At 53.2% G+C, this 11,359-nt stretch overlaps 3 protein-coding genes across 3 annotated transcripts; all 3 read left to right on the top strand.

The window, feature by feature from the left end:
- Positions 1-1,772: 1,772 nt before the first annotated feature.
- Positions 1,773-3,354, top strand: BDP55DRAFT_550197 (aminopeptidase I zinc metalloprotease; the record flags this gene model as incomplete). The annotated part of the gene is made up of 2 exons (XM_060568998.1): positions 1,773-1,830; positions 1,922-3,354. 2 exons carry the CDS (start codon positions 1,773-1,775, stop codon positions 3,352-3,354), a joined length of 1,491 nt encoding a protein of 496 aa, XP_060430743.1.
- Positions 3,355-5,551: 2,197 nt separating this feature from the next.
- Positions 5,552-6,052, top strand: BDP55DRAFT_727549 (uncharacterized protein; the record flags this gene model as incomplete). Its single annotated transcript, XM_060579322.1, has 1 exon — positions 5,552-6,052. One exon carries the CDS (start codon positions 5,552-5,554, stop codon positions 6,050-6,052), a length of 501 nt encoding a protein of 166 aa, XP_060430742.1.
- Positions 6,053-6,710: 658 nt separating this feature from the next.
- BDP55DRAFT_580358 (uncharacterized protein) lies at positions 6,711-8,831 on the top strand. Its single transcript, XM_060570813.1, has 2 exons — positions 6,711-7,081; positions 7,173-8,831. Exons 1-2 carry the CDS (start codon positions 6,944-6,946, stop codon positions 8,805-8,807), a joined length of 1,773 nt encoding a protein of 590 aa, XP_060430741.1. The 5' UTR covers positions 6,711-6,943; the 3' UTR covers positions 8,808-8,831.
- The last annotated feature ends 2,528 nt before the right edge of the window (positions 8,832-11,359 follow it).

Genomic DNA, 11,359 nt, shown 5'->3' with positions numbered 1-11,359 from the left:
TGGAGAGAGAGCGTGTGAGAGACGGACGGGAAAGCATAATGGGCTTGTTTGATGGGTGCCAAACTGTGTGTCCCCATCATCCCGTCCATGAGTCCTGCAAAGGCACTGCTGGGACAGTCAGTCAGTCAGTCCTGGCTGGCTGGCTATGGGTTGTGTTCAAGGAAATCCCTGGGATCTGCAGAGCCGGGGGGGTCAATTCCGTATCTGTCGTGCTGCAACGCCAGGTATCGAACATGGTTGCATGGGTTTTTGCAGTCGTCGACTTTGCCGCCACTTTGCACGGGTTCGGGTGCCTTGCCTTGCCTTGCCTTGTCCTTCTTCTTCTTCTTCTTCTCCTCCTTCTTCTTTTTCCCCCTTGACCCTGGACTGGGTGCTTCTTTTTTTTGTTTTCCCTCCCTGCTGTCTTATCCTTCTCTTTCTTCTTTCTCTGCTTTTTGTTACTGGGTAGGCAAAATCTCCTACAGGCCTCTCAGTTTCCCCCTCTGTCGCTGCCACTGCCAGGCCAGGGGCAAGGACCTTTGGCCTACAGTGTTTCCTGGCTGTACGGATAGCCTGTTTACCACGGAGCATAACCTAGTCATCTAGTGAAGAGCAGACGAGGACCCCCATTGTTGGCAGCGGGCCATGAAGGAAATTTTGTCAACTGTAGGCGGGATAGCGCAGTCTGTCCCAGCCGAGCCGAGGTTGGTAGCACTTTGCGCATCTTGCGATGGGAAGTGTTTATGCTCAAGATTTATGCTTGTGTGCGTGTGCGTGTGTGTCGTATGCGTATTGATCCGTACGAGAGGAAGAAGACAAGGGTGAGAGAGAGAGAGAGAGAGAGAGAGAGAGAGAGAGAGAGAGGGCGCGCGTCAAGTCGCGCATAGAGACCACCATCGAAGAAGCCCTCTGCTTATGCTCTCCAACGACGCATCCTTTTTTAATCCGAACAAATACCTACTTACTCAACCCAACTTACATCAAGGGAATCTTGTCTTTGGTGGTGTATGCGAATCACCAACAAGGTGATGGATGCTGAACCTGACCTGACCCGATCCGACCGATACCTTCGACTTTACCTTGCCTCTGCCTTGAGCTTGAGGCGCCTTAGCCCGGCTGCGCCAGTACCTACCTTAGACTCACCTTGCCTTACATACAGACTCACGGGATGGACGGTAGGCTGTGGTGAGATATGTATAGATACATGACGCGGGTAGTTTTTGATGCACTTTGAATGGAATATACTCGTACCTCTACTTCTGCCGGTCTACGACGGATCATTCCAACCCAAGCTAAGTCTTTGGGGGACCACCACCACGACGGCCACCACTCACCGATCTCCCATGGGCCATCATCCTAACGCTCAGAAGCCGGTGGTGCACACGCTCCACCCTACCTACATGCCTACCTAACGCACCTGGGTCCCTCCCATTCCTTTTCGGCAGGTGAAGCAGATAATCCCAGCTTTCGGCGCCGGATCAACGTCGGCTTACCTTTTGACGACATGCGACCTGATAGCCACCCCTCGTGACCTTTCCTTACAACTGAACGAATCCGCGAGACAGAGACAGAGAGAGAAAGAGAGAGGAGAGCAACGTCTGTGATATTCTCCTAGTTGCAATTGCAAAGCTTTCTATCTGTTCATCTAGCACCCCTAAATGCTATCGGCCACAACCTTCTTGTGCCGAGCCTCTACCAGATCAATCAAGAACCCCGCCATCCCAACCGTCACCGTTACCGTCCTTCGACGACCCCTCCAGACCCGAGCTCGATTCTCGACGTCCACCAGCACAATGGCTCCTCCCGCTGCCGCCCTCGACTTTGTCGATTTTGTCAACGCCTCTCCTACTCGTAAGTACAATTGGCAATCTGTTTGCGCGCGCAAACATCTTTAGTCTCTTTAAGGTACCCTAGCTAACTGTCTCCCTCCCCCAACTCGCAGCCTACCACGCCTGCGCGACCGCCGCCGCCCGCCTCGAAAAGGCCGGCTTCACAAAGATCAAGGAGCGCGACTCGTGGAACTCTGCGCTGCGACCGGGCGGGAAATACTACCTCACCCGCAATGGCTCGTCCATCGTCGCCTTCGCCATCGGCAAGAAGTGGAAGCCCGGTAACCCGGTAGCCATGATTGGCGCCCACACCGACTCCCCGACCCTACGCATCAAGCCCGTCTCCAAGAAGAGCAACGTCGGCTTCATGCAGGTCGGCGTTGAGACCTACGGCGGCGGTATCTGGCACAGCTGGTTCGACCGCGACCTCAGCATCGCGGGACGCGTCCTCGTCAAGGATGCCGAGGGCAACTTTGTCCAGAAGCTGATCAAGGTCGACAAGCCGCTGCTGCGCATCCCAACGCTGGCCATTCACCTTGACCGGAGCTCTACTTTCGACCCGAACAAGGAGAATGAGCTGTTTCCCATTGCCGGACTGGCCACGGCGGAGCTGAACAAGGGGAGCGCCAAGCCCGAGAGTGCTACTGAGGGCGACGAGGCCGAGGAGGATTTCAAGCCGCTCAAGGCCATGACGGAGCGTCACCACCCTCACATTCTCGACGTCATTGCCTCTCACGCCGAAGTCGAGCCCGAGGCCGTCATCGATTTCGAGCTCGTCCTGTACGACGTGCAAAAGTCCTGCCTCGGCGGCCTCAACGACGAGTTCATCTTCTCGGCCCGCCTCGACAACCTCAATATGACGTACTGCTCCATCGAGGGCCTCATCGCCTCGGTCCGCGCCGCCGACGTGCTCGAAAACGACACCACCATCCGTCTCGTCACCTGCTTCGACCACGAGGAAATCGGCTCCACCTCGGCCCACGGTGCCAACTCGAACCTCCTCCCCGCCGTCCTGCGCCGCCTCGCCTCCCTCCCGGGCAGCCGCGACACGGCTTCGGACGGGTCCTACGTGGCCGTATCCTCCCACGACGGAGGGGACTACGAGTCGACGGCCTACGAGCAGACGCTCTCGCGCTCCTTCCTCGTGTCGGCCGACATGGCGCACTCGGTGCACCCCAACTACGCGGGTAAATACGAGTCCTCGCACCAGCCGGCCATGAACGGCGGTACCGTCATCAAGGTCAACGCCAACCAGCGGTACGCGACCAACTCGCCCGGCATCGTGCTTCTGCAGGAGTGCGCGCGCCTCGCGGGTGTTCCGCTGCAGTTGTTTGTCGTGCGCAACGACTCGCCGTGCGGAAGCACGATTGGTCCCATGCTCAGCGCCAAGCTTGGCGTGAGGACGCTGGATCTGGGGAACCCGCAGTTGAGTATGCATTCGATTCGCGAGACGGGCGGTAGTGCGGATGTGGAGCATGCGATTAAGTTATTTGAGAGCTTCTATGAACGGTTTGGAGAGTTGGAGGAGAAGATTCTTGTTGATTAAGCAGCCCCTCCCCCTCTCCCCGTTTGGAGATGGCGATAAGATGCTTCGGTCTTTGTCTTGGCTTTTGACGAAGTGGGTGTAGTTGTAGTAGCGTATTGCCTTGGAGTTGTTTGGGTGGTTGAAGGGAAATACAAATGTTAATTGAGTATAGATGACTTCGTCTTGCCGGAGCTGAGACTGTGATTATGTGAGAGAGAGATGTGAAAGTGACTGTTATGAGTGAAGGACGATTGAGATATTTGGTTGACTTGGCGTGTTATTTTTGGAAACGTTGGTTGAGATGAATGGAGGAAAGAGGTAGCTGGCTGAGGTGGTCGTTCCTTCCTCCTTCCATCTCAACTATAGATCTGATGGGACCCTGGCGGGAGTACTTACGCCCCAGTGCTGGCGGCGTCTTGTATTATTCTCGTCAACTTCGACTCAAGCTTAGCATATGCTCAACATATGCTCACTCAAAACTCCGACTTGCAACAATCCCGGGCCATCGACGTGGAGTAATGGTTTAGGTTCTCGAGCGTCGTCCTTTGAAACGAACTGGGAACGCCTCCCGCGATTCGACGTCTTCACAGCGGCTAGTTTTCTGGTTGAAGATATCACGATACAGTCGATTTTTTGTGAGAGGTTCGTCGGCTTTTTTTTCTTTTTTGTCGTCCATCTCCGCCTTCGTCGTTACCTTCTTCAACCACATTGGGAGAATTGTCTTCTCGACACCTCGCAGACTTCACCTGCCTTGCCGGTTCATCTGTATCCTCGTCCAGCCACTTCGACCCCTCGACACCGGACTTTTCGGTCTCGAATTTCGCCTCAAATTTGGGTTCTGGATCGGTGTTTTCCCTCCCCATCCAAAGCCAACCCAGGGTATCAATATTTTCCATTTGTACACTTGAGCCTTCCTCTCAACTTCCCCCTTCCCATCAGTTGGTCGAGCCTTACCTCGCTCACAACTCCATCAAGCACACTTCACAGAGGACTACAAATATCTTCCTCCACGTCCTAGCTCCCTTCTCCCTTACTCTCACCAACATCACCTTTTGCTTCCTTTGCCCGGTACGATACCTATCCCCATACTCTCCATCTACCTGGGCCAACGCCAAGTCAACCTGGATTGCGAATAAGTTTCACGACGCTAACCTCACTCCTATCGCAGACCTCACGAAGACAAATCAGACATCCTCTCAGGAAAAGTCGTCCTGATCGACTCCTTCGATTGACAGGTCCATTTTCAATGAGTATCAAACCCGCCCCTACTCCAACCACTGCTACAACACTTGCGCTCCGACAAAATCACTCCAGAAAATTGGTGGTTCTTGCAGGACTTTCCCTTCACGATCTTGAACATCTTCATACGATTGACCATACCGTAGCTGACTTTGGGAGGCATACAGGGACAAACAAGCAAAGCTCAACCTTTTCTGTACTGGTAAGTTCCTCGGCCTCGCACTTTCTATTCGGAGCCTTTCACCCTCGCCTTAATCTTCCCTTCACGTACCATTGCAACTCGGCCCTGATTCCCTCTGCCTTTGCCAGCACTTCATCATTACATCAATCAACGAAGACTCTTGGCTTTCGCCCATGTCTTGCTGAGCACTGCAGTCGCAATATTCACAAAGACTTCCTCATCTCCAAACAATTTGCTGACCTGTTTCTTGACGAACAGCTCCTGCTTACCCTAAACACATTCTCTCATGGGAACCTAAGCCTTTTACAGAGATTTCAGCAGAGTCTGGAAAGGCAACTTCCTAGGAGAAATCTCGATCTCGCCTTCCATCGACTAGAACTAGCACTGGAAGAAAGCGTAGCACCTTTCTTGGCCAAAGGATTCTTCTTGTACACCAACCTCAAATCAAAGAACAGCCTCGATACCTCCCAGATCGCCCTCGTCCCCTAGAAGATGGTCGCCCGCATCTCTTAATTCGACACCTCCAATTCTACAGTCGACTACCCATTCCAAGATCCTTTCTGGCTCTTTAGAAACTAGTCTGACGATCTTCCCGACACAACTCTCGCGTATCCACCAGCGTCGGACCTTCCTCCTTTAACCTCGACAAAGACGGTCACTTATACACTATCTGCAAGCAATCTCCTACTATACAACTAGGACCAACATCAAAGAAGATCAGGTATGAGTACTCACTCGCCCTTGTGCTTTGGAAACATTCATTAACGAGTCAGGGCTGAATTAGTCATCGCAGTCAAGATGTGCCAAAAGGTCTTCTACACCTATGCGTGCCAGCATGTTGAGTGCGTCACCTATGATTGCATCAAGAGCCGTGGATCCACGAGAAATGGCTGCATGCATCGCGAACCATCCGAGCACACCAGTCTCAAGGATCAGATCTGCCACGACTGCAACGAGGTGATTCGAATCACGAGGCAGAATCGCCATGGTGCCAGAGTAATGGGTGAATGGGAGCAGCGGATTCACCATTACAACAACGTCATGGAAGGTGCTCAAATCATCTTGGATCACCAGCAGGCTTCCCAGGCTCAACAAAGGCAACAAGGCCAGCAGACGCAGAGCCGTCCAGATCAACAGTCAATCTCGCCCAGTGGCAAGACCATTCGCCCCCTGGAGTCGAACAAGATGGGCAACATGAGGCGTGAGGAAAACATTCCCGTTGCCCCCAGCAGGTTGTACCAGATCAATGTGGCCCGGGACACCTGGTTCGCAGTCCAGCGCGGTCAAAATGCCCTTTGAGAGAGAAATAGAGAGAGAAAGGCTTGAGCCTTGAGGCCTTGACAGGATGGGCTTTTTCTTTTCTTTTTGGAGGGGATAGAATCGTGCCACCAGCACACTGTGCCAGCGAGGGTAGTTTGCGCTTTCGTTTGGGGATGAAAAGACACATCCTACTTAGCGCAATAAATCATTTAGAGAGAAGCTATCAGTAAATGCTTCCATTCATAGAACTATAGATCCACCGACTTTGTGGTGGTTACAGCAACAGCAGAATACGATGCTTGTTGTTTCTCTTAGTTTAACTTGACTAAGACATCCTTAATATGAAGGTAGAGTGAAAGCTTTGATAGCAAAAGACGGCAGAAAACCTGATGGTGGCAAAGTAAGTATTAGTAGATGAAATGAAGTTGTTCATCTTGGCGGCTCTGAGGAACTGGTTCTGGGGACAGGGAGAAATATGGGTAAAAATGATCAACACAGCCAGTTAGGAAGAAGAACAAGGGTCTCCCCGTGCTCCCCCAGCTGAGCTGTGAAGTGACAGCTTTAGGTTGCCTGCCCCGTGCTCCAGCTGAGCTTACTTGCACTAAAACACACGTGGAGAGGTTCCAGACCAGAACCAGAGCTGAGGCAAACTGACGTTGCCCCCCCTAACTAACTCGGCAAGGCCATCTGGCCAACTCTTTTTTTTCTTTCTTCCGCATTCGTTCCAACGTCATCCTTCTTCAACATCACTGCTCTTCCTCCGACACACACGTGTTGCGCAAATCAAATCTCAGTCGGCCATGGTTCTTTGACGATTGATACGTGTACTCAGCAAAATTCGAATCCTCTTCCCCTAATACCTCGGACCCATTCTTCAGTCAATTGCAGGGAACGTCTCCCCCGCCAAGACCGCCATCAGATCTGTCAGCCATGGCTTCCCCCTTCGAGACCGCGAAGCTCTCCCTCGACTACCTCCCCTACGCCTGCGAATTCGACCCCCAAGATCCGAATCGCCTTCTCATCGGCGGAGGAGGTGGTGCCAACCGCAGCGGTGTCGCCAACAAGATTGTTTGTCAAACCCAATCGCTCTTCCTCCCACCCCCCCCCCCCCCCCCCACAATCATCTGCCTTTTCGTGCGACTAACCTTCTGCGCCGCAGACAGTAATCGACACCTCAGCCAAGGAAGAGTTGCGCATCAGCGGCGAAGCCGACCTCAGCCGCAATGAGGACAGCGTCATGACCCTCGCCGCCGGGCCCAAGAAGGGCAGAACGAGCTACCTCTACGCCGGCATCAACTCGAGCCCCGCCGAGGTCGAGCAGGGCAAGAACGAGCACTTCCGCGCCTTTGGCATCGAGCAGAGCAAGGCGCGCGTCTCGGCCGGCGCCAACGCTCCTAGCGTGAGCCTGGCTGAGCTGTCGCGCGCCTCCATCTTTGCCCATAACGAGATCGACAAGGATGCGTACCAGCGCGTCCTCCGGCTGTCTGCGTCGTACGGCGAGAAGCAGCTTGGTGTCGTGGCGACGGGGCTGGCTAAGCAGTCGCAGATTGCGATTTTCGAGATTGCGGCTGGGAATGCTACCAAGCCCAAGATTCTCGGACAGTTGGACGTTTCCAAGGAGCCCGTGGACGTGGATGTCATTCAGACTGGGGAGGATTCGTACCAGGTCGCGTACTGCGACGAGCGCGAGCTGTTCATCATCAATGTTGTAAAGTCTGAGATTGACGGTCCTCACCATGCCTACGAAATCAAGGAGGACGGCTCCGGTACCTGGCCCAACTTCCGGTCAATCCGGTACCTCTCAAAAGATTTTGTTCTGGCGGGCACCAACATTCCCAAGCGGGGTGGTGCAATCCTTTTAGGAATCCGACTTCCGCTCAAGGAGGACGAACCTGGACGCTTGGCGGCGACGGTGAAGCTGCCTCGTGCGGTGAACCAAATCACGACCATTGCTGCGCGGAATCTCACTCCTCCCTCAGCCCCCGGTGCCAAGATTGGCAACGCGCAGTTCCTCGTCGCTGCAGTTGGTCAGGATCGGTCGATATCACTCTTCACGCTCGAGCACCATGCGCATTCGAGCATTGACTTGCTTGTCGATTTTGATCTGCTCACGACGTTGAAGGAAGTACACCCTCTGCAGATCACAAACGTCGCCCTCTCCCACTACATTCCGCCCAAGACCACCGCCCGCCCTCAGTACATCAAGCTGGCGAGTATCTCGATGAAGAATACCGTCATCGTGCACTCTATCCTCTTGAAGAAGTTCACCGACAGGGACGCCCCCATCCGCAAGGGCGGTCCGCCGCGTCCCCAACGCTATGCGGTTGCCCTGCAGCCCCGGAAGTGGTCCAAGACCTGGCTCGCAGCGACGACGGTCCTCGTCCTCGTGTTGGCTATCCTCTTCCAACTTGGCCTCGAAACCATGGGCGCAATCCAACCGCGCATCCTCCCCAGCCGCGGCTCCGTCGCAAACGTGCCCAACGAGTTCCTCACCTCTCTCATCGGCGACGTCCACGCTCTGCAGGGAGACCCGATCGTCATCCGCGAGGACGTTGTCAGCCCCACGCACGTTGAAGAAGACCCCGTCCCCAGGTTTCAGGCCGCCGTGCACGACGAAGAGGTGTACGGTCCCGCGGTGAGCTGGGAGGACCTGGCGCCACAGCAGAAAAAGCTCTGGAAGGAGAAGCTTTCCAAGGCGGGTCACTGGACGCAGAATATGGGCGAGAGCGTGTTCAAGGGCGTCTTGTTTGGGGAGATTGCGGGGGCGGTGGGACGCGCTGTGGGGGGTCAATGAGGCGAGTGTGTTTTGTGATTGGGGGAGGAAGGGAGGCGGGGGGGCAAATGAGATATATTATAAGATGTGTTTACGGAAATGTGTCGTTGATAGAACTTGTCCGGGACGGGCATGTACGATTTAATCACGAAGTGGTACGATTTATTGGAGAATGACCTTTTGTAAGATGAGAGGTTAGATGTGTTGAGGTTGGTGATTGTTCTTCTGGACGTGGGTTGATGTGATGTAGTCCGTCTCGTGTTTCTGCTGGAGCCTCTGGGGATAGTCAAGATTGCCAATTGCATATGCCTGCGGTTTGCGATGCCGCACTGGTCGTCTGGGACGTCTTATTGGCGATGCTACGCCTAGACAAATGTATGATGATGTCTCTCCAACATCGCATAGCTCCGCTTCGTCTATGGGGTTGGCAGCTTTTGAGAATATTACCCTCCAAGACGCAGCATCTGAATTGTTTTATCCTCGTAGACACGGGAGTGCGCAGTTCAACCGCCTATGTGAGCTACAGGTTGAAGATCAGATCTCTGGGCTGAATCTATGGGCATTCGACTTTGCATTCAGTTAGAGAAGGCGGGGTTGCTGCTCGTAGATGACGAGTTAGTTTTCTACACGACGAGGTATGTTGGCGATTGCCATTTGTGTAACACTGCTTGTGTCGACAGAGCGTGGTTTCGTGGTAATTTGGAAAGTGAGTTGGCGGATACGTAAGTAGAAAGAGCTAACTCTAGGTTGAGCCTTCTCAAGCCGTGAGATGGAGTACATTGAGCGCTACTGTTGGGTTTGGATCACTATTGAAGTTTATGTTTCTGTCCCGGGATGTTTCTTCCCTCTAAGCCGAACGGGTCTAGTACTACATGTTGGCAAAAGTTTAACATGGCGAGGACGTAGTTCCTTTAGGTGATGCCGTTAGGGAGGAAAAAAAATACCAAAGGGCATCTGGAGGCCAGGTTTCGGGAATATTCTCGGAAGAAGCGACCAGATGGGCTCTTCTTGAACCATCGTTCAAGAGATTAGCCAGTGCGATCCCTCTCGATGTATTCGTCGACCAGCGTCCAAAGTTCCGTCATAAGCTTCTCGTTGGAACCACAGACATGCGTGATGGCATCAAAAATGATGTGCGAGGGGGTCCGCTAATTGGGGCTGTCAGTTGTCTCTCGTCGGGTATTCCTGGCTGTATACTCCGGAGAATATGAATAAGTTACAACAGGGTGCCGAACGGATTGTTCTCTTAAAGCACCTCACCTGATAGTCCCTCTTCTGTTCTCTTTGCGTCCACAGTACTCTAGACTGGCCGAGCCTTGAGGAGGCAACCTCAAAAGGTCCAGGTAGATAAGGCTTCCCATCGCTAAGAAGGAGGAAAACTGAAGGTAGTGGCAGTCGCCTCCATTCAGGAAAAGAACGTGAGTCTGCTTCCTTCGATTGTTGCAGCAATATGGCCCTTGCCAACAGCATAATTTCACTCAGGAAAAGGTAAGCGGCCATGGATTCATGTGCCTTATAAAATGCAGGTCAATGGAGACTATGGGAATACGTCCTTGCCTAATACCTGGCCTGGTGGGGTCATATTTTTTCTGACATCTCTTCCGAGACTACAGTCGTATGAAGGTGTAGTTCAAGTGTGCTCTGCTATGATGAGTTCATATTCGTAGCTATAAAAGAGGTCTAGCTGGCTTTTACTCCATAACAAACTAAGTAGGGTACATCAAAGTGCTCCCGAAGTGCTCCCGAATGTATGGATAGTGGAGTTCCAATGCACAACAATGTATGCTGTCTAAGATAAAGGTAGGTAGGACGAATGTATTACTAATTTATCATCTGCGAAACGCATAGAGCTACTGGTCTTCGTAGACAATAATTAGAGAGACTCATTGGAGAGTAACGTGAGTCTCGGGAGGTTGTCATCGGGGCGGCGGGGTTCGTCTTCGAGAATGCCCAGCGTCCTCCGGGCTCCGGTTGCCCCACTCTTCGGAGCGGTAGTGGCGGCGGCAGCGGCATCGCAAGTCTGAATCTAGTACCTCATCCATTTCATCATTGCATACTTGTGCTTTCTCGTGTTTATTCTAGTTTGGGGGCAGATGTGCAGCCGGCGAATCTAATAGTGAAGATCAATCGCGGTGACAAACAGTCGCCGACGAATGGCACGTCATCTCGCAGTCGTATCGTTATCCTCGTTTGCTATGCTGTGACTTGTAATCTTGGCGCTGAGGGCATTCGTTCTTGTCGACAACCGCCAGGAGATCCACCAGGAAGAGGGTCGGTTGGACCATGTTGGTAACGCTGCCGACTCTGAACCGGCGACGCAAGATGTCCCTACTTGAGCGGACAGCTAAAAGTATACAACAAGCTCAGGGGAAGGAGACCGAACACAAGGAAGACAACTGTAGAAAGACTACATCAAACCCAAATCTGCACTTGCAGAGCAGCCCACGTATCAGCCGCCAGGTGTACTCAACGTCTTGGGCTTCCATAGGACCGCTGACGGAGCCCGTAAAGGTGTCGCACCTTACCTCCGATGACAGCTCTCCCCCTCACCCGTCATCCGGACCCCACCAAGA

This window comes from Colletotrichum godetiae, assembly GCF_030913485.1.
Source record: "Colletotrichum godetiae strain CBS 193.32 chromosome Unknown BDP55scaffold_16, whole genome shotgun sequence".
NCBI lineage: Eukaryota > Fungi > Ascomycota > Sordariomycetes > Glomerellales > Glomerellaceae > Colletotrichum > Colletotrichum godetiae.
Note: the sequence above shows the minus strand (reverse complement) of the source record. Positions and strands in the feature narration are given on the sequence as shown.